Source organism: Ahaetulla prasina, chromosome 1 (genome assembly GCF_028640845.1).
Source record: "Ahaetulla prasina isolate Xishuangbanna chromosome 1, ASM2864084v1, whole genome shotgun sequence".
NCBI lineage: Eukaryota > Metazoa > Chordata > Lepidosauria > Squamata > Colubridae > Ahaetulla > Ahaetulla prasina.
This window is the reverse complement of record NC_080539.1, coordinates 182,648,338-182,669,831: the sequence shown is the minus strand read 5'-3', so window position 1 is coordinate 182,669,831 and position 21,494 is coordinate 182,648,338. Positions and strand designations below refer to the sequence as shown.

General features: G+C 38.5%; 1 protein-coding gene across 6 annotated transcripts in view; it reads left to right on the top strand.

The window, feature by feature from the left end:
- Nucleotides 1–21,494, top strand: part of PCNT (pericentrin) — a 95,014-nt gene that overhangs the window by 56,045 nt on the left and 17,475 nt on the right. For all 6 annotated transcript variants that reach the window (XM_058184335.1, XM_058184329.1, XM_058184318.1 and 3 more), the window contains 5 exons: nt 694–916; nt 3,447–3,597; nt 10,825–11,517; nt 19,056–19,312; nt 19,813–19,906. In XM_058184335.1, coding sequence (XP_058040318.1) covers nt 694–916; nt 3,447–3,597; nt 10,825–11,517; nt 19,056–19,312; nt 19,813–19,906 — 1,418 coding nt within the window. The remainder of the gene's footprint in view (nt 1–693; nt 917–3,446; nt 3,598–10,824; nt 11,518–19,055; nt 19,313–19,812; nt 19,907–21,494) is intronic.

The following is a 21,494-nucleotide window of genomic DNA, read 5'->3' as shown; positions in this document are numbered from 1 at the left end:
GTGCGCCTTTGGCGTTGGGTCATGCCAGCGACATGATCACGGAGGTGTCTTCGGACAGCACTGGCTCTTCGGCTTTGAAACAGATGAGCACTGCCCCCTAGAGTCAGCAACGACTAGCATGTATGTGCGAGGGAAACCTTTACTTATATTATAATATTTAATAAATAAATATTAAACATAAAAATTGATTTACACAATTGGACCTAAAATTTCTGTTGTTTAAGCAAGACAGCTGTTAAGTGAGTTTTGCCCCGTTTATGACCATTCCTGTTACACACTGCAGTTGTTAAGTTAGTAATACAGTTATTAAGTGAATTTGGCTTCTCATTAACTTTGCTTATCAGTAGGTTTCAAAATGTGATCACATGATCCAGGACATTGCAACCTTCAAAGTGAGCTAGGTGCAAGTGTCTAAATTTTTATCACATGACTATGGGAATGCTGCAAAGGTTGTAAGTGGGAAAAATTGTCATAAGTCATTTTCACTGTCATTTTAACTTTAAACGGTCACTAAATGAAGTGTGCTAAGTTGAGGACTATCTTATTATCCTCATTGGCCTTCCATCTAAATTGAAACTTTATTTTTAAAAATGGTAAAGGGAATATATTGGGAAAATATATTTGGGAAAAATATAGAAAGCTTAGAAATAGATTTATGTATTTACATTTTGCAATGTTTAAATTTATTTTCAGTTGAACTTCTAGAATACAAACTTCAGCAACAACAATCCATTTCAAATGACTTGCAGGCTTTCCTAAAACATGAACAAGAGAAAGCTTCTGAAATGCACGAATTGCTGAAACAGGAACACACTGCAATATTGAATTTGAAATCAGATCTTTGTGAGAGCAAACAAACAAATGAGAGATTAGAAAAATCTTTACAAGATACCCAAAATGAAGTAATTAAATACAGGTAAAGATTTCCAAATGGATTCTGCCTTACATTTTTGTTAATTCATTGCTATATTATGCAAACTGTCTCTTTTTTTCCACAAGGATTTTTAAACAAAAAGTTTGCAATACTCTGGAGAATGGGATCATAGGCAAATTTTAGGTGGAGGGTGTTGTAGTAGCCAGCTTGTCTATACAAGGGACTTCTGCCAAAGAGCTCTGTAACCAGGATCACTAGGATTATCTTTCTTTTTTATTCCCATATAAAGGTAGGCCTCGAGTTTTGAATGTAATGGAGCTTGCCAATTATATTTGTAACCCTAGCATTCGTAAGAATGAATCACGTAACTTAAATGCGATCATTCCAGGCTTTCGCCCACGTGGGTTATTAAGTGCACGAGGTTTAAGTGCTCCCCCCCCCCAATTCTGCCTTACCGGGTCACTTACCTTATGTAGGTCTTGATGATCAATGGAGCTGTCTCCTTCACCTTGAGCAAAGAATTGCCGAGGCTCTACAGGGAAGAAAGATTCCTATAGGCGTCCCTATAGGCTCTAGTCGATTTTGCAAAAAGCCTTTGCCGGTGAGATCTGAGGACAGGAGGGGCGCGTGCAGGAGGGGCGCGTGCATCCTGCTGAACCACCATTTTTTGCCGGCAAAGCCCTCCTTGAGCATTTTGCAAAAACGGAAGCTGGGAGGGGCATTTGCAAGTCCTAAGGAAGTGGGGTAAATGAGGGTTCATGTCCTCTTCCCTTTCTGTAGTACGGCAGCTATTTTGCAAGGAGAGATGGTGGTGAACCAATGTCAGCCTGCAACCCCAGTTGATAGAACCACTGTCTCTGGAACCTATGTATCTTCAGACATGTGCTCTGTGGTGCAGGAAGCTGCCTTGTAAGAATAACAGAACAGAATAACAAAACAGAACAGAATAATAGAGTTGGAAGGGACCTTGGAGGTCCTAGTCCAACTCCCTGCTCCTGAAATGATACAGGAGACCCTGTATCATTTCAGACAAATGACTGTCCAGTTTCTTCTTAAAAGCCTCCAGTGATGGAGCACCCACAACTTCTGAAGGCAAGCTGTTACATTAGTTAATTGTTCTTACTGTCAGGAAATTTCTCCTTAGTTTTATTTGTTCTGTTGTACTGTATTACAAATGCAGCAGGACCATTAATAGTGCCACTGTTCAGCTATTTGAATCATACCCATGGGTGACCAAACCAGAGTAAACAATGGTTGATGTGGGGAGGGATGAGTTGTGGTACATCCTCTTGACTTGGCACCAATGTTCATTTGTTTATGTGGGATCAGTGTTACACATTAGGGCCTGTTAACAGACAAACCAAGAAAGGATAAGAGAAAAACAGCAGAAAGGAACAAAGAGAGATTGACTCCTATCTTTATTCCTGCCCTTTCAAGTGCTTTGCACAACCATGCAAAATATCCCAATTCCACACAGGAACAGTCTGGAATCAGCCACCATTCTCAACAGACTCAACTGGAAAACAAAGTGCCAAGTGGGAGAAGGAGCTTTTGGATGGTGCTGGGATCCAGAGGTTCATTTCTTCCCCTTTCAGGTGAAAGGCACACCAATATGGACCTTTGGAAAGAACTTAGTAACCATCTTCTCTGAGAAGGAGGAGAACTTGGAAATCTCTCTTGTGCATAGAAGAGGGTAGAGAAGGGAAAAAAGTAAGCTATATCCTGGAATGGAAGAGGAAGAAAGATGGGGAGAATGTCAGCCTGGATATCAGCAAAATATAAATGCATCAGGGGAAGATGTACACTAGTGTGTTTGAATGTTCATTCATACAAATATTTGTTTGTGTGTGTATGCAGCATGTTCTTATTTATCATACATATAAGTTACTCCAAAGTAAATTGCACGTGGAAAGCCCTCCCAGTAACCTACTATGTTTCTGGCATAGGGTTAATGTATATTTGTTCTTAAAATTTGCATAAGAAAAAAGGAAAATGTAGGATTTTCATGGCCCCTTATCTCACTCATTAAATCATTAGTTCTGTTCATGGGAATTTGAACAGAAGGGGGTGGTCCACACCAATTCACTGATCATTTTAGAGTATATAGAATCAATCCCTACTGTATAGTATAAAGGCTCACTTCTGAGATTCTTTTAAGCGACTTCTAATTTATAGATGTTCAAATTCTCTTTGGCTGTTTACAACTTTGTTAATAAAATACCTGCTTCCTTCATAAAGAACTATTTTTATTAATTTTATTGTGGTAATTCATTATTGTTATGATTTCTTATTTTAGTTGTCCTTTTCACATAGCCCTAATTTTGTATTGATACATACCGTTCCTAGTTTATGTTTTCAGCTGTGTGTGCACAGATAATCATTTTTATATTGTGTATTTGATACCAGCATGAAAAGATTCATAAAAAGAAATTTAATTTTTTTTACCACTGTGATTAAAATCTATAATGTGAAAAATATATTGATTTTATTTTTGTTCATTAAAGATCTAATTTGCTGAAAAACAATAGAGTAACAATATTTATAAATAATATTTTAAAATGTTATGTTATAGTTCTGCATTGGAAAATAAAGAGAGAAGTATTACAGCAGCACTTGAGAATTTACAGAGGGAACATCTTAAAAATATAGAATTACAGATTAAGTTGGATGAACAGCAGAAACAGCATAAAATAAAAGAGGATGAAAAATCAAAAGCTATAGAGGTAAAACATCTCATGAAAGTGATAACTCCTATTGCTACACTGTTTTTTATATTCTTGTCTTCAAATCCTGTTTCAAGAAAATTAAGCATTCATTATGTTAAGAACAAATATAAATAAACAAATTAATTCATGTAATAATTTTATCCATTTTATTGTTTTTATATCACAAATTCCATTTCTAAATTGAACAGTGTGTTTTTTGTGTAACAAAAGTGTTAAAATTTAAACATCCTCATAATCACGATCCTATCAACATACAAACATATAGTAGATACTATCAATCATTGTTTTTAATTTTGTTCTCGCTTTTTTACCTTGCCATACAAATTTTAATATCTTGTTTAATTCTTCAAAATATTTTTCCCCAGCTTTATTGGGATTGTCTGAAATAGGTGCAATAATCTTGGCAAAATAGTCATCTTAGTTGTTGCTATTCTACCCAATAGGGACAATTGTAAGTTTTTCCAGTTTTCCAAGTCTGTCTTAATATGTGTTTTCAGTTTATCGTAGTTATCTTAAGACATACACATCTTGGTGTTAATTGGACTCCTAAATATTTAACTTTCTTTACAATCTGCATGTTCATTATTCTTGTAAATTATCTCTTCTGTTTATCTGTAAGTTGTTCACCAATATTTTCGTTTTCTCTTCGTTTATTTTTAGTCCTGCAACTGCACCATATTCTTCTATTTTTGCGATTAATTTAGGTCCTGTTTCCTGTGGATCTTCTAGAATAAATACCAAGTCATCAGTGAATGCCTGTAGCTTATACTCCTCCTCCTTTATTCTCATGCCATTTATTTCACTATCTTGTCTCATATTTCTAGCTAACACCTCTAAGGTTAATATAAATAACAACGGGGATAGAGGGCAGCCTTGCCTTGTACCTTTTGTTATATTAAAGTTCTCAGTCGTATCACCATTTATAATCACCTTTGCTTTTTGTTTCTGGTATAGTGTTTTAATCATATTGATAAATATCTCTCAAAAGTCCATCTGTTTTAATTGTAAGAACATAAGTTGCCAGTTCAAATTGTCAAAAGCTTTCTGTGCATCAAGAAAAATCAATGCCATCTGCTTTCTGGAGTGCATCTCATAGTATTCCAATGTATTCAGGATCATCCACATAATGTTTTTAATTTGCCTCGGGTAAAAATCCATTCTGATCTACATGTATGAAGTCATTCAAAAAAAATTTCAGTCTACTTGCAATTATTGAGGCATAAATTTTATAGTCTACATTTAACAATAATATCTCTATAGTTTTTTATTTATAGTAAATCAGAATCTTCTTTAGGTATCAATGTTGTAATTGCCTCCGTCCATGTTTTGGGAATCTTTGCTTCAAACAGTGCTTCGTTGTAGACTGAGTATATATGGACCTATGGTGTGTTGTAAGTATTTGTAGAATTCTGCCAGTAAGCCATCTGGTCCTGGTGTTTTGTCATTTTTTTGCCTCTTGATTGCTTCTATTAACTCCTTTGTTATTCTTTCCTTCAACATTGTCTTCATTGCTTCTGACACTTTTGGTAAATTGGCTTCTTCTAAATATTGATTAATTTTGTCTTCAACCATAGTATGTTTTCTTTGCTGTATAGTTTTTCATAAAATTCTTTTAATTTTTTTCTTGTCTTCATTTTTATGTTGAATTGTACATGTCTCATCTTGTAGTTTATGTATCGCTTTCTTTTCTTTCTCTTTTTTAAGTCTGAAGGCCAGCCATCTTCCCAGCTTGTTTGCATTTTTGAAGAAGTTCTGTTTGGCTGCTTTAATTTTTTTTTGCCAATTCCTCTTTCTCTAAGATGTTTAATTCATGTTTTATTAATTCCATTTACTAATTTTTGTGGGTATCTCTGTAATTTCAGTTTGAATCTTGTATTCTTCTTCTAATCTCTTTCGTCTTTTCTTCTTCTCCTTATTTTTCCTTCCTATATAAAAGATCACTAATCCTCTAAAGTATGCTTTGGTCGTGTCCCATACATTTTGCAGGGATGTTTCTCCATTTTTATTCTTTTTAAAAAATAAATCCTTTTCTGTCTTCATTGTTTGTATAAACTCTTTATCTTCCAATGCTGATTGCTTTAATGTCCATCTTGGTTTTCTTATTTGTTCTTTCCATTTAGCTTTTATTGAATTATGGTCTGCCCAAATGTTTGATTCCACTTCTACTTGTATATTCTCTTGCAATTCCGATGACATCCATATCATGTCAATTCTCAACCATGATTTAAGCATATTTGAATAAAAAGTGTATTGTTTTTTTCTCTGGTTTTGATTCTCTCCACGGATCTCTAATTCCTATTTCCTCCGTCATTTTAAAAATGGTCTTTGGTAAAGTTGTCCTAGCTTTTTGATTTGTTTTACTACTTTTATAGTCTAATTTTACATCGACAATTGCGTTAAAATCTCCCACAATACAAATGTTATCATACTCCATTTCTATAATTTTCTTATGTAGTTGCTCATAAGAGACCTCTTGCTTGGTATTTGGTGTATGTATTACTGTTAATAGTGTCTGTTTAAAATTTATCGTTACTTCTACCATCAGAATTCTCCCCTCTTCATCTTTGTAAATTTGTTTTGATTCTATTGATTCTTTGATGAAGAGGGCCACCCCTCTTTTTTTTCTGCTGTGGTAATGAAGCATATAGTTTTCCTATTTTAGGGTTTTCCAAAAATTTATAATTGTCATTTTTAATATGTACTTCCCACAGACAGGTCAGATTTGTTTAAAAAGTTTTTCCTTTTTATTGGGGAGTTCATTCCTTTGACATTAACTGACATTTAAGTAATTTCTTCTTCCATCTTTTACTTGTAAATAGGTCTAATTGTTCTAGTGGTTCTTGTTTCTCTCTGTTCTTTTGCTCTAACTCCTTCCCGTTCTGTTTATCCTTTTTCCTCCATTTCACTCTCTTTTAACCATAGTGGTTCTTCTCTGGCCAAAACTTCTTGTCTCTTAGCATTTGTTTTCTCTATTTTCTCATTCTCTTCCTCCATGGTGAAGTGTTGCTCATCAAACTCAATTGCCTTGTCCTTTTGAATTTAACCTAAATCTTTCCTCATGCCAAGTCACCAATAAATCTTCAGGTATCAACCATCTGTACGTTATTTTTAATCAATTTTTTTGCCAGAAATTGGTATTCTCTATATCATTATTTGTTGGATGTTTTCTCCATTTTTTGTATTCTTTCATGTAGTTTAGTCATTGACTTCTGTATTGATTGGAACATTGCTTTTGTTTCCACCTGCATTGAATAGAATAGAATAGAATAGAATAGAATAGAATAGAATAGAATAGAATAGAATAGAATAGAATAGAATTTTTATTGGCCAAGTGTGATTGGACACACAAGGAATTTGTCTTGGTGCATATGCTCTCAGTGTACATAAAAGAAAAGATACGTTCATCAAGGTACAACATTTACAACACAATTGATGGTCAATATATCAATATAAATCATAAGGATTGCCACAACAAGTTATAGTCATACAGTCATAAGTGGAAAGAGATTGGTGATGGGAACTATGAGATGATTAATAGTAGTGCAGATTCAGTACATAGTTTGACAGTGTTGATGGAATTATTTGTTTAGCAGATTGCATTTCTTTCCTGCAACAGAAACTTATCCAAGGATCTCTGGCTTGCCGGACTTGGGGCAGCCGATGACGTTGCTGAAGAGGGAGCCGAAGCAGTTTTCTTCATCTTTCCCAACACTCCCAACTATTCCACCGTTCCCTCCCAGTTGCCTCCCAACTTCAGCAACCTTTTTATAACCATACTCTCACTACTAGCTTCCTCTATCAGTCTTTTTACCACTTCTGTCCAGCTAGCCTATAATATATCAATTCAAAAGTACTTTTAATTTTGTTTTTCACCCGTCTTCTCTTCTTTTTTATCACAATATTATATACAGTAGAAATAGAATATGAATACGGGTACTAATTACTTCCTTAAAGTCCACAAAATCCAGGATATGTCTCTACAAGATTTTATGGTTTTATAGGACAAACCAACATATCTCTTCTAAGTTGTCTTTGATTTTTCTTCTCTTCCTCTTTAGTAGGCAGTCTATCAAAATTTATTTATACTCCACTTAGGCCCACGTATGTCCCCAACAATCTTTCACAGAATATCCCAAGAGTTCTTGTAAAACTGTTATAGTCTCTTCTTTTCTTCTTCTATAGTTATAATACCAAAGATTAATTGTATTTCACCAAAATACTTTATTACTCCAGTCCAATTTGTCAAGTCTTTGTAGTTTCCAAACTTCTGGGTTTTAAGGTCTCAAGTGAGGGCAGGAAGCAACAAAATAAAAGAAGGGAAAAAGAGAAACACTCCAAAGGCGTTCTATTCAAAATGTTCCCAACTTCATCCTGCTTGCCTATTTATTATCTGTTAGAACCCAAGAGCTGCTAATTTTGCACTGTCATAGTTCTTCCACTCTCTACTCCAGCCTTCCAGACTGAACAAATTGCTGGTGTCAGGATTTTGTTCTTATTCATTTACTGTAATCCACATTCCAAGGTCATGTCTATTCAGAAGTCCTTTCACTTCTTAAACACTTTCTCTGCCAGCAGGTACCAGTAGATGGCACACTTGTTCTATTTCCTCTATTTTTGTCCTGTCAATCCTTAATTTTAACGCTTACAGTTTTTCCATTTTATAATCAAAAGTTTCCAAATTTAAAAATAAAAAGGGGACAACAGAACTTCACCCCAAATAGTGCCTTAGTCTCTTCTTTCTATCTCTTCCACATTTACTTGTGACACAATAATAATTTCTTCTATGTCCTTTTTGTTAGTGTCTAAAGGCTTCTTCGCCGCCAAATTCGGAGGTGGAAAATTTACAATCCCACTTCCTATTCTTTAGTCTCAGTCTCGATAAGCTCCAGTTTTGAGGGATAGCCAAATCTTTTAAAACAGAGTTCAGAAAAATCACCTAGAGCAAACACACCGCTTGACACTCTTCTTCTTTTAACTTTCCGGTATGGCTGCTGTGGCTTCTGACAGCTCATAATGGCCGTCTATCACTCCTCGCCAGTCCGAGAAGTTTTCCTCTGTTCCCACAGGGATTTGTAGTCTCCCTGTGGTTCGCAGGGTATGTCTCTTCTTCACCCACCCTTACAGGGTAAGCTAGGGTCTCTATGGACCCCTGGACAGGGGGATTTCAATGTTTTCCACGGTGCCCCATGGAGCTTCTGTCATATCGTCACAGTGCTAGCCATGCCGTCCATCAGGGGTGAAATGTAAAATTTGTTACTACCGGTTCTGTGGGCATGGCTTGGTGGTGGTAATGTGACTGGGTGGGCGTGGCTAACTTTTAAAAAAAAAACTTTTAAAAGCATTTTTTCTATAACCTTTTTGGCCAAAGAGGCTGTAGAAAAATGCTTCTAAAGGGTTCTGGCAATCCCAGCTGAGTTGCCTGATCCCTTTAAAAGCAATTTTTTTACAGCCTCTTTGACGGAAGAAGCTGTAAAAAAAATTGATTTTAAAAGGATCAGGATACTTAGCTGGGATCGCTCGAACCCTTTAGAGGCATTCTTTTTACATCCTCTTTGGCCAAAGAAAAAAATTGCTTTTAAAGGGATCAGGCTACTCAGCTGGAATCGCCAGACCCCTTTCGAAGCATTTTTTGTAGAAAAAAATGCTTCCTAAGGGGTCTTACAATCCTAGCTGAGCTGTGTGATCATCAGAAGCCTTTTTTTTTTTTACTTTTAAAAGCATTTTTTCGGCTGAAGAAAAAATGCTTTTAGAAGTAAAAAAAAACAACCCTGATGATTGCGGGGCTCAGCTGGGCATGGGCCAGGGAAGGGGGGCGGCAGGGATTTTTGCTGCCAGTTCTCCGAACCACCCGCTGCCATCGCTGCTGGATCGGATGATCTGGTCCAAACCGGGAGCATTTCACCCCTGCCGCCCATGTAATAATTTTAAATAGCTTGTTTGAAAAACAAAGGAATACTATAGTTAGATTAAATGTTATACCTCTATTCAAATCAAAGAAATTGGGACATGATGTATCGAAGTGTTTTGGTTCTCTAACTCTATAAGCACTCATTTAGGCTAGTCAGTTAACCACTTGGTTCTATAGCATAGTTTTGGACAAGAAAATAATACTAGGTAAAATATTAGTTGAAATTAATTTAACCATGAATTTTCATAAATATATCGAAGTTCAGTCTACATTTCATTTTTTGTTAGCTAAGTTCCATGTAGTGCTGTTAATACTTTTTAAATGTAAAAGAGGATAAAACCATCCAATTATTTTATTTATTTGCCTCCAAATATACTAAGGTACAAACTTGCCAGGTCAGTTACTTAGGAAAAATAAAACTCAAATACTTAAAGGATTCCTTTCAATCAGATCTTGCAAAGATCATCTAATATTCAGTTTTTACAGTAAAGAAAGATGTGTCAGTGAAAAGACAGCTATAACCAATTCAGTATAGCACTTTCATTTTTTTACAAACAATAAAAAGAGGATTTTCCCTATTTTTTATCATAAATATAAATTTATATAAAATTTATATCAATATTTAACACCTGAATGTGTAGAGAGGGCTTTTATTTTTGTATCTCTATTTTATTGTATTTCTTGATAAGTGTAATGAATCTGGAGTAGATAGTCATTGGAACAATTTAGTCCATGACTAGAATTTGTCAAAAGTGTACTTTACTAAATCCAACTGTCAACTGTCCCAACTTGATTAATTAGGAAAGAAAGACTCCTGGCCCATGATTAGCCAAAAGTGTACTTTACTAAAGCCAAAGTGGTTACAGAAAAGGCAAAGCTGGATCTGACATTTTCCCGCACAAAAGATACAGTTAACTTTCTCTTGTTCCTGGCCAATCCCTGGTGTCAGTCATTGTCCAATTAGGTGTCAACAAAATGTTTGGGAAACTGTCCCTGTCTTCATGCCCTTGCCGGTGCTTGTTAGGACAGACTCATTCCCTGATTCTATGCTGCTGTTTTATAAACCAATTTATTTTCAGGAGGGTGTAGCCCAAAGCTGAAAACACAAGTACAAAGGATAGACCTTCTTTCGCTGGTGAAATTGTTTCTTTGCATTTCTTAAAGAGGTGAAAATTACATATTGTTCTATCGATTTTTCTTAAAGCTCTCTGGACTCAAATCTTAATTTCCGTGAAATTGCATTGTATTAGACTTCATACATATTCAAGTTTGAATTTTAGTGTAAATTAATGTAAATATATGTTTGTGTTGTACAGGAATTGCAAGCTGCCTTGGAGTTACAATGTATTCAGAACAATCAATTAACTGTGGCTTTAGAACATGAACAATCAGCAAACAGTAATCTCCGTAAAGAACTCCAAATTGAACATTCTCGCTGTGAGGCTTTATTATCCAAGGATCAGAATAAACTGTTGGAACTGCAAAAAAATTTAGATATTGAAAAAAAACAAAATGCAGACATGTTAACTGCCTTGAATCATGAACGTGTTTTGACAGAACATCTGACTATGAGATTAAATGAATGTGGGTCTTGTAAACATAAAGATTCATTGCAGGAATTGCAAGCACAGTTGCATTTAGAAAGGTCCAATTCTATGAAACTTTTGGCTATAATTGAGAAATCACAGCAGCAGATATTCGATTCAAAGAAACAGATGGAAGAAATGCATCTGCATTGTAAAGACTTTCAACAAGAACAAGCTGTCCAAAACACTGTTCAGGTTACAGGGTCAATGATGCAAAATAAAAAACAAGATGATGTTCATACTTTGGAGGTACAAAGAGATAAAGAAGCACAAACAAAAGTGGGGTCGAAACAATTGCAGTCTGCTGTCAAACCAACGAGAGAGCAAGAGATCAGGACAGTACAAGGAGAAAGAAAAATGGCACAGGAGCAACAAACTGAATGTCACTGTCTAAGGACACGTCTAGAAGCTCAAGAAAATCAAGTAAGAATATTCTTTTTTTGGGAGGGTTGCCTTAGTAGTATAATGCATTTTGCGTATAAAAGAATCTATATAGAGCTGTAGATTTTGTGATTCAGCCTATAGATCATCTGTGCAAGGGCTACTAAAGTGTTTGGGACAGATTGCTCTGTTTGAAGCCTTTGAGTAAAGAACTCAAGATGTGCCTCCATTCAAAACTCAAGAAAGAAAAACCCCAACTCCATATTAGTAGAGAAAGGTACTTTTACTGAGTATGAACTGAATGCAATGAAAGAAAAGCAAAATCTGAGGCAATAGGCGTGAAAATTACATATTGAAAGCAATCCCAAATCCCTCCCCCCAAGGATCCAGGCTGAGTGTCCACTCCACAGCTCCCCAAGGTGTCATGTGGGGTGGTTCTTCAGATGGCCCCATCTATCTGGTATGCTGGAACAGTTGACCTTGACAACTATCAGCTCCCTCCACAGCTGCTCTGAAGCCTGTATTTATTTATTTATTTATTTATTATTTAAACTTATATACCGCCCTATCTCCCAAAGGACTCAGGGCGGTTTACAGGCATATAAAAACATCAATATACAAATTAAAATAATCATTAAAAGACTTATTCTAATGCCAATAATTAATACCAATTATTAAAAATAGAAATATAAATATTAAAATCAATTTAAAACCCCTCTAAATTTAAAAATCTAAGCCAGTCCTGCACAGATGAATAAATGAGTCTTGAGCTCATGACGGAAGGTTCAAGATCTGGAAGTTGACGGAGTCCTGGGGAGTTCGTTCCAGAGGTGGGAGCCCCACAGAGAAGGCCCTTCCTGGGCGCCGCCAGACGACACTGCCTAGCTGACGGCACCCTGAGGAGTCCCTCTCTGTGAGAGCGCACGGGTCGGTGAGAGGTATCTGGTCGCAGTAGGCGGTCCCGTAGATAACCCGGCCCTATGCCATGGAGCGCTTTAAAGGTGGTCACCAAAACCTTGAAGCGCACCCGAAGGCCACAGGTAGCCAGTGCAGCCTGCGCAGGATGGGTGTTATCACGGGAGCCACGAGGCTCCATCTATCACCCGCAGCCGCATTCTGACTAACTGTAGCCTCCGGAGCCCCTTCAGGGAAAGCCCCATGTAGAGAGCATTGCAGTAATCCAGGCGAGACGTCACGAGAGCGTGAGTGACCGTGCATAGGGCCTCCCGGTCCAGAAAGGGGCGCAACTGGCGCACCAGGCGAACCTGGTAGAACGCTCTCCTGGAGACGGCCGTCAAATGATCTTCTAGAGACAGCCGCTCATCCAGGAGGACGCTGTTGCGCACCCTTCCATCGGGGCCAATGACTCGCCACCGATGGTCAGCCGCGGATTTAGCTGACTGTACCGGGATGCCGCATCCACAGCCACTCTGTCTTGGAGGGATTGAGCTTGAGCCTGTTTCTCCCCATCCAGACCCGACGGCCTCCAGACACCGGGACAGCACTGATAGCTTCGCTGGGGTGGTCCGTGTGAAAAGTACAGCTGGGTGTCATCCGCATACAGCTGGTACCTCACACGAACCCACTGATGATCTCACCCAGCGGCTTCATGTAGATGTTGAACAGAAGGCGAGAGGATCGATCCCCGCGGCACCCCACAAGTGAGGCGCCTCGGGGCCGACCTCTGCCCCCTGTCAACACCGACTGCGACCGGTCGGAGAGATAGGAGGAGAACCACCGATAAACGGTGCCTCCCACTCCCAATCCTCCAACCGGCGCAGCAGGATACCATGGTCGATGGTATCAAAAGCCGCTGAGAGGTCTAATAGGACCAGGGCAGAGGAACAACCTCATCCCTGGCCCTCCAGAGATCATCCACCAACGCGACCAAAGCCGCCTCCGTGCTGTAACCGGGCCGGAAACCGGACTGAACGGGTCTAGATAGACAGTTTCATCCAGGTGCAAGGGAAACTGATATGCCACCATACTCTCTACAACCTTCGCCTGGTTAAGGTTGGAGACCGGACGATAATTACCTAAAACAGCCGGGTCCAGGGAAGGCTTCTTGAGGAGGGGCCTCACCACCGCCTCTTTCAAGGCGGCCGGAAAGACACCCTCCACCAAGGAAGCGCTCGTAATCGCCTGGAGCCAGCCTCGTGTCACCTCCTGCGTGGCCAGCACCAACCAGGAGGGGCACGGGTCCAGTAAACACGTGGTGGCATTCAGCCTCCCCAACAGCCTGTCCATGTCCTCGGGAGCGACAGGGTCAAACTCATCCCATAAAATGTCACCAAGACCACCCTCAGTCGTCTCACCCGTATCACCGCAATCTTGGTCCAAACCATCCCAAAGCTGAACGATTTTATCGTATAGATAACCGTTAAACTCCTCAGCACGTCCCTGCAACGGGTCATCCCGCTCTCCCTGGTGTAGGAGGGAGCGGGTCACCCGAAACAGGGCGGCTGGGCGGTTATCTGCCGATGCAATGAGGGAGGAGGCGTATCTACGCCTCGCTTCTCTCAATGCCACTAGGTAAGCCCTAGTATAGGACTTCACTAGTGTCCGATCAGCTTCTGAACGGCTGGACCTCCAGGAACTCTCTAGGCGTCTTCTCCGGCGCTTCATCCCTCTCAGCTCCTCGGAGAACCAAGGAGCCGGTTGGGACCTGCGCCGGGTCAGAGGCCGCAAAGGCACGACACGGTCTAAGGCCCCGCCGCGCCCGCTCCCAGGCCGCAACAAGTTCCTCAGCCGAGCCGTGAGCCAGACCTCAGGAAATGGCCCAAGCTCCGTCCGAACCCTCCGGGTCCATCAGGCGCCTGGGACGGAACCAACGAATCGGCTCCGTCTCCCTGCGGTGGTGAATGGCGGTCAGAAAGTCCAGACGAAGGAGAGAGTGATCTGACCATGACAAAGGTTCAGTGACTATTTCCTTTAAGTCCAGATCTCTCGACCACTGACCAGAGACAAAAATCAGGTCCAGAGTGCCACCCCCAATGTGAGTAGGGCCATCAACTACTTGGGTCAGGTCCAAGGCCGTCATGGAAGCCATGAACTCCCGAGCTGCTGTTGATGACGAGCCGGAAGATGGCAAGTTAAAGTCCCCCATGACTAAAAGTCTGGGGGTCTCAACTGCCACCCCGGCCAGCACCTCCAGGAGCTCGGGCAGGGCAGCTGTCACGCAGCAAGGAGCCAGGTATGCGACCAGCAAGCCCATCTGACACCTATGACCCCATCTCACCAAGAGGGATTCGCACCCGGCAATCTGAGGTACAGTGGTCTCCCTCGGCTCCAGACTCTCTCTAATCACAACCGCCACCCCCCCACCCCTACCCTGAGCCCTCGGCTGATGGAATGCACGGAAGCCCGGTGGGCACATCTCAACAAGGGGCACGCCCCCTTCTGCACCCAACCAGGTCTCCGTAACGCCCATAAGGTCCGCGGCGCCCCCCTGGATAAGATCATGAATTAGGTGAGAATTTTCCTCCCTTTTTTCGAGACATCTCCACCAGCTCACTTCCCCAACTCCTAAATACCAGCAAATCCTCCCCACTCCCGTTACAATGGCAGCCGAAAGCAAGCAAGCATCATAGAGACTGACACATTAATTGATTGATTGATTCATTTGTTTTGAGTTGTGTCCTATTTTTATTATTTTTATAAACAATTCAAAGCAGCAAACACACCTAATACATATTGTTCTTATTTTCCCCACAATAATCCTGTGAGGTGAGTTGGACTAAGAGAGAATGACTGGCCCCAGGTCATCCAGCCAGCTGACTCTCTTATATAATCAATACAATAAATGTATTTTATACATACGCACGTACATAAAATTAAAAATGATTGAGTCCAAAATAGAACCCTCTCCCTTTGTTTCTTCCACTTTCTGTGAGAGAGGTTATAAGCAAGAGAGGACTATAATTGTTAATTTCCAGTAGATATCATAATAATTAAAATCTCCCACTGTCGAGTTTTTAATGTGACACAGAAGGATTTCTTCCATTTATTTTTTAAATTTTTTTTTGCAATTTTTTTATAAACATAATAATAAAAAACATCATTGTGAACAGAGTGTCAGTCAGGTACATCCTTAAAAATATTTCAAATTTCATATTTATACAATATTTTTCCTTCTCCTTCATTCAAATTAATAATTATTGCACATCTCTAGTAAAAATTGTGTTCCATACCATTAAAGTTTAAATGAAGTCTAGTCCCCATATTTAAATTCCCCAAAACCTCATTAATAATTCTATTAACTTCTTAAATTTCACAAATGTAAACATCTGAATTACTTTTAATCAGAGGTCAGACCATCTAAAAACCCTTTCATAAAGCTGGCCTGCAATCACATAGACATTTCCATCTTACTTAGGATTAGTCCTGAAATCACAAAGACCTCTTATCAACTTCCTCTGCCTCTAAGTAGCATATGCTTCCATATCATCAATTCTCAATAAAAAACAAAAAACAGCTTAAAATGAGAGGGGTGATTATTGTTACTATTCCCTTGGAAGTTTTATCACTAAACATTTTAAATTCCTTGCATATTCTTAAAAAGAAAAGAAAGCAAAAAAGAAAAGAAAGAGAAAAGAATAAAATAAAATAAAATAAAAAATAACCTATTAAATTTTTCAATACTCCTTTCCTTCCTTCCCTCTCTTAATCTGTAATCTTTCCCTCATTCCCCAAATCATCCTTAGAAGTTGTTCTATAGTTGTCACTTATATTCTTGCATCCATATAATTCTCTATTAAAATCTTTAGTATAGATCAGCATCCTTTCTTAAAGCGGTCGTGCAGTCACACCAACCTATCCATCTTCATGGGAATAGTCCTGAAATCACAAAAACTATTCAATTCTTACGTTCTTCCTCTGCCTCTAGAAATCACTATTTAATACAGTTGCAAATCATAAGTAACAATATTTCTTTAAAATTTCAGATCATAGAAAACAACTTTCTCCTTAAAAATTATTCTATAGTTGTCACTTTTATTCTTACATAAATTTAGTATAGATCTGAAAGCAGCCATTCAACATCCTTTCTTGAAATGGTCGTGCAATCACACCAACCTTTCCATCTTCATAGGAATAGTCCTGAAATCACAAAGACTATTCAATTCTTACATTCTTTCTCTGCTTCTAGAAATCACTATTTAATACAATTACAAATCATAAGCAATAATATTTCTTTAAAATTTCAAAATCATAAAAAACAAGTTTCTTGTCCAAAATCTTGTGTAATCCATAGTTATCACTTGTATTCTTATTTAAATGATAAAGTTCTTTGCTTAAATCTTCAGTTAAGAGGAAGGCATCTGAAGTCCTTTCTTGAAGCAGTCATACAATCGTACCAGCATCTCAATCTTCATGGAAATAGTCCTAAAACAAAAGCTATTCAGGTCTTACTTTTCTTCCTTTGCCTGTAGATGTCACCCTTTGATACAATTGCAGATAACTAAGTAGCCATTTTAAGTAGCAGTTAGGTTTCTTCTTGTTTCTTAAAAGTCAATTTTCTAATCCAGAATCTTCTCTTAAGTGCCTCTTAAAGGCACATTAAAATTATTTTAAAATCTCAAAAAACAATTTCTTACTTTCATTTTTCTTCTATCTTTAAATATTTTTTGAATTACGATTGCAATTAACACAGTGTCCATTTTAATTTCTAAAAACCACGCTTTCCCTTTGTCTCCGTTTGTTTTCCTTTTTCACTTATCCCATTTTAATAGTTTCTTTAACTTTCTTCTAGTCACAAATTTCAGGGAATAGAGGGATTTAAAGTTTTCCATTAAAGTCTAAAATAAAGTTCTCTCTGACTTCTTTTTCTTATTTCTTTTATATCTTGAATAGTCCATCAAATCTTCCAAGTGTCTCCAAACATACTTAATTAAGAGATGTTTAATTAGGACTCTTAACTTCTGTTCCAAGCCCTCTCTTTTCAAAGTTTAAGTATTTTTTTCTTTTAAAGTAATTCTTTCCATTGGTTAGGGCTCTAGACTTCCATTCCAAGCCCTCTCCTTCAAAGTTTAAGATATCCTTGTTTCCTTCCATTTTCTGTTTCCATTAAATTTAGCTGCTAATTCCAGTTTTCTTCAATGCTTGTGCGTTGTTGTTTTTTAAAAAAAACATCTATTGCTCCGTGAGCTGATGCTAACTCACCCGACTTCGACATTCTATTCTTTAAAATGCTTCTTCCTCCTGCCCAATTCTTGTGGCTGTCTCCGACTTTGTAGCAGCTGATGTCGGCTGCCATTCCTCCCTGATGGGTTGGGGGGGAAAGACCGGGGCTACAGGGAGTTTGCTACCTCCCTGATTGCTCCAGCGGCTCCCCCATTCTTCGCTACCACTTCGAGGCAGCTATGGTCCGCAGCGGACCCCCATTTCGGGGGGGGGATTTCAGCACTTACCCTGGAGCTATCGGGGTGAGCGATCGTTCTGTTGCGACACTGGCCATGCCTCTCAGGATTTCTTCCATTTATTAGGCCTGTCTAAGGTAATCTAATAAAATCACAATAATATCATGTTTAAAATAATGACTCCTATTGACTCCACTTTTATAATTTCTTTCAATTTCTATATAACCTTCTACTCCTTTGATTTCCTGTTGTCTCCTGCATTGTTGGTGTAAGGAGTGGCAGAACGTGGGGATGTAGTTAAAAGAGGGATCAGCCTAAAATCCCTAAGTAACCACAAGTGAACTAAGTCCAACCTTCCTTGAATTCTATTTACCTGTATCTTAATCCAAGCATGTGTTAAATATCAGTTGAGAATATTACTGTGTGTAAGCATGAGTAGCAATAAATCAGTTTAATTGGCCCTTCAAGTGTGGACCTGATCTTTTGCGCCTGACAGTTGGTCACAGTCCTTACTGATACATTCAATCCTGGGCTTTCACTGTCCTTCCCCTTTTTCTTCAATTTAATGCTTTCTTGTTGAGAATGGTGAGATACCTGTTGAGCACATACTTCTCAGGTCCATGAGATGTAGCCCACCCTTTTTTATGAGTTCTTTGTGTAAAAGATCCATGATCAAATAACTCAAGATAGCAGCACAATCTCCCATATATAGCTAATTGTTGACTTCTAGAATCCTGTTCCTCTTACAACACGTTAAAGGGTTTTATCCTGATAGGTGGAAAGATTACCAAAACAATATTTATGTTCCCATTTTACTGCCTAGGACCTTGTTGTCTTTGAAAGTCATTTTTAAATTGTCATTCATGTTGAATACTCAGAAGGATAGATACCACATTTTGCAGCCTCAGCAACCTGTTCATCATATTCTGGTTGTCCCTGTGATATAATATCAGCTTGGCATACTCAGTCCTTATTTCTCTTAGCACAACTATCGCAAGGTGCCTCTTGTACCCCAAAAGGTTCTTTGGTTTCTCTGTATATGACTGCAGAAGTATTAATGCAATTTTAAAAAATCTCAGGATACTCAGATGTTGAGAAATGTATTTCAAATGATATTTTTGTCAATTAAAAATCAACAACACTGACAAGTTCCCTCCGTTTATGAATATTGTGCATATGCATTATTGGATATTATACAAATTACTGTATCTTTTATTCCAATAGAATGAGTCCACATTACAATATTTGCATAACTGTGTGAGATTCAAGGAATTGCAACAAATGCTAGAAGATCTGAAGAATCAAGAAATATTATTAAAAAAATATAACCAATTTCCTTCAAAAAATAATTATGCTAACTTAACTTTTACAACTGATACTGTAAGTTTGCATGTTGAACAACAGATATTGGAAAACATCAGAGAACAGCTGGTTCTTGTTGCTGCGTATCTTTCTGAGTTCATATATAAAGCTATAGACAAGTGAGTATTCTTTTAAGAATTCTCTTTGCTTTAGAAACATTTTCTAGAAATTGGAGAAATAAGGGGAACTCATCCATTCTAATAATTGGACACGCTGTCTATATCTTTTAAGAAATATCAGTTTCCCTGGAAAAAATGTTAACGGCAATACCTGATATTACATTTCGATTAGCAATACTTAATCAGAAAGCTTTAATTCTGTGGTTCATGTATCTCTGCTTTCTGTATTGAATATTAACTGCTTTCCAGATTTTAGGCAAGTGCTGTATGAAGATTCTGAGTAGCAGAAATTGTTCCCTGGCCAAAATAATTTTTGAGGTTGGCTGGTAAATATTAATTTTATATGACTGTAAAGTTCTACATAAGATTAGTTAATTGTTTTTACACAAATTTACTATCTTTAGCTAACTTGCTCAATACAGAGTTATATATCTGTTTTTGGGGACAGCTAGTTGTCACATAGCTACCTAAATTAAAATTTTCTGTCTTGTACTTAACAGAACAATAAATTGGTCTGCATCAAATGATGAGATAGTTGCAGCCTTACTTCATATACTTGAACTCAAAGAATTATTGGCTTCTTCCAAACCTGTGGTAAGTGGTTACATTTTCTTTTCATAAATAACTATTTAGACTTTAGTTACAGGTTTTAATTTATGGAAAGCCAGCTAATATCTCATGTCTTCCAATAACATAAAATATTTTATTTTAATTATTTATATCCTGCTTTTATTATTTTTACAAAACTCAAGACAGCAAACATATCCAACACTATCCTCTTCCTATTTTCCCCACAATAATAAAGCTGTGAAGTATCACATCAGTTTTGAATTAGTACCAGGTACAGGCAAATCAAAACACAATTTGACGTTCTCTGCTCAGATTTCAGTGTGCGATACACTATCGCAGTCTAGATCCATGTTAAAAATGGCAAGAAAACTCTCAGAGTAGCAACCTATTTTTCCAAGCTTTGCGGTTTGAAAAGCCTCTGTGGCAAAATCTTGGCATAAACCTATATTCTTGTCTTTTAAAACCGTAGATTGTCTAAAATAAATTAACTATTCTTATATTATTCTTATATAACATTTTATATATGTATATGTCGTGTCCCACTCCTCCGCTGACGGCCGGGTCAGGGAAATCCGAATCAGGCTTGCCTCTGCAGCTCTGCCAAAAGTCCTAGCAAAGTCCTCAGAGCAGGCAGGAGACCAGAAAGTGACTTCAGCAAGATAAGTTCAACTTTGCCTGACTCAGAGACTGCCAGAAAGCAGATCCTTTATATAGGCCATGGGGTGTGGCTCCATGACTCAGCACTCATTAAGGCCTGCCCCTCCCTTCCTTCTGTTGCCTCCGCCTATCCAGTCTTCTGATGCGAGGGTCACTCCAATCAGCAGCTGTTGGAAATAAACCTTCCTCAGGCTCACATGCTGTGGAGGAGGGGGAGGGGTCTAGCTGCTCCGTTTGCCTGGGCATGGAGCCAGGGCTGGAACCGGGAGGTGTCTCCTCCTCTTCTGCTTGTCTGGGCATGGAGCCAGGGCTGGAACCGGGAGGTGCCCCCTCCTCTTCAGCTTGTCTGGGCATGGAGCCAGGACTGGGAACGGGAGGCATACATTCCTCCGTGTTCGGGAGCAGATAAGAAGGCCCAGGCTGCTGTGAGAGCGGGCAAGACACAACAGTATATGTGTGTGTGTGTGTGTGTGTGTGTGTATATATATATATATATATATATATATATATATATATTGTGTGTGTGTGTGTGTGTGTGTGTGTGTGTGTATAATAGTATCTTATAATATTTAAATATATTTATTTTATTATAAAAAATAAAAAAATCATAATAAACTACTCTCCCCTCCAAATCTTTCCCTGGGAAATTAAATGAGGTGTGTGTGTGTGTGTGTGTGTGAGAGAGAGAGAGAGAGAGTTCACAAGGGGTGTGAAGGAAATATTACAAAGGTTGGGGAGGGTGCACAAGTGTATAAGGAAAGCTTAGGAATGGTGTGAGGGAGGCAAAGAGAGGATCTATACCATACAAGGTATATACAAAAAGAGGAGAACTTGAGGTAGACCTAGCAGAAGATGGAGAGACAACATCAAAGATACATTGCTACAACATCAATCAACAAAAAGAAGCTATTGAATTTCAGCAAAGCAATTATTTAGGTTTTTTCACAATTTTTGG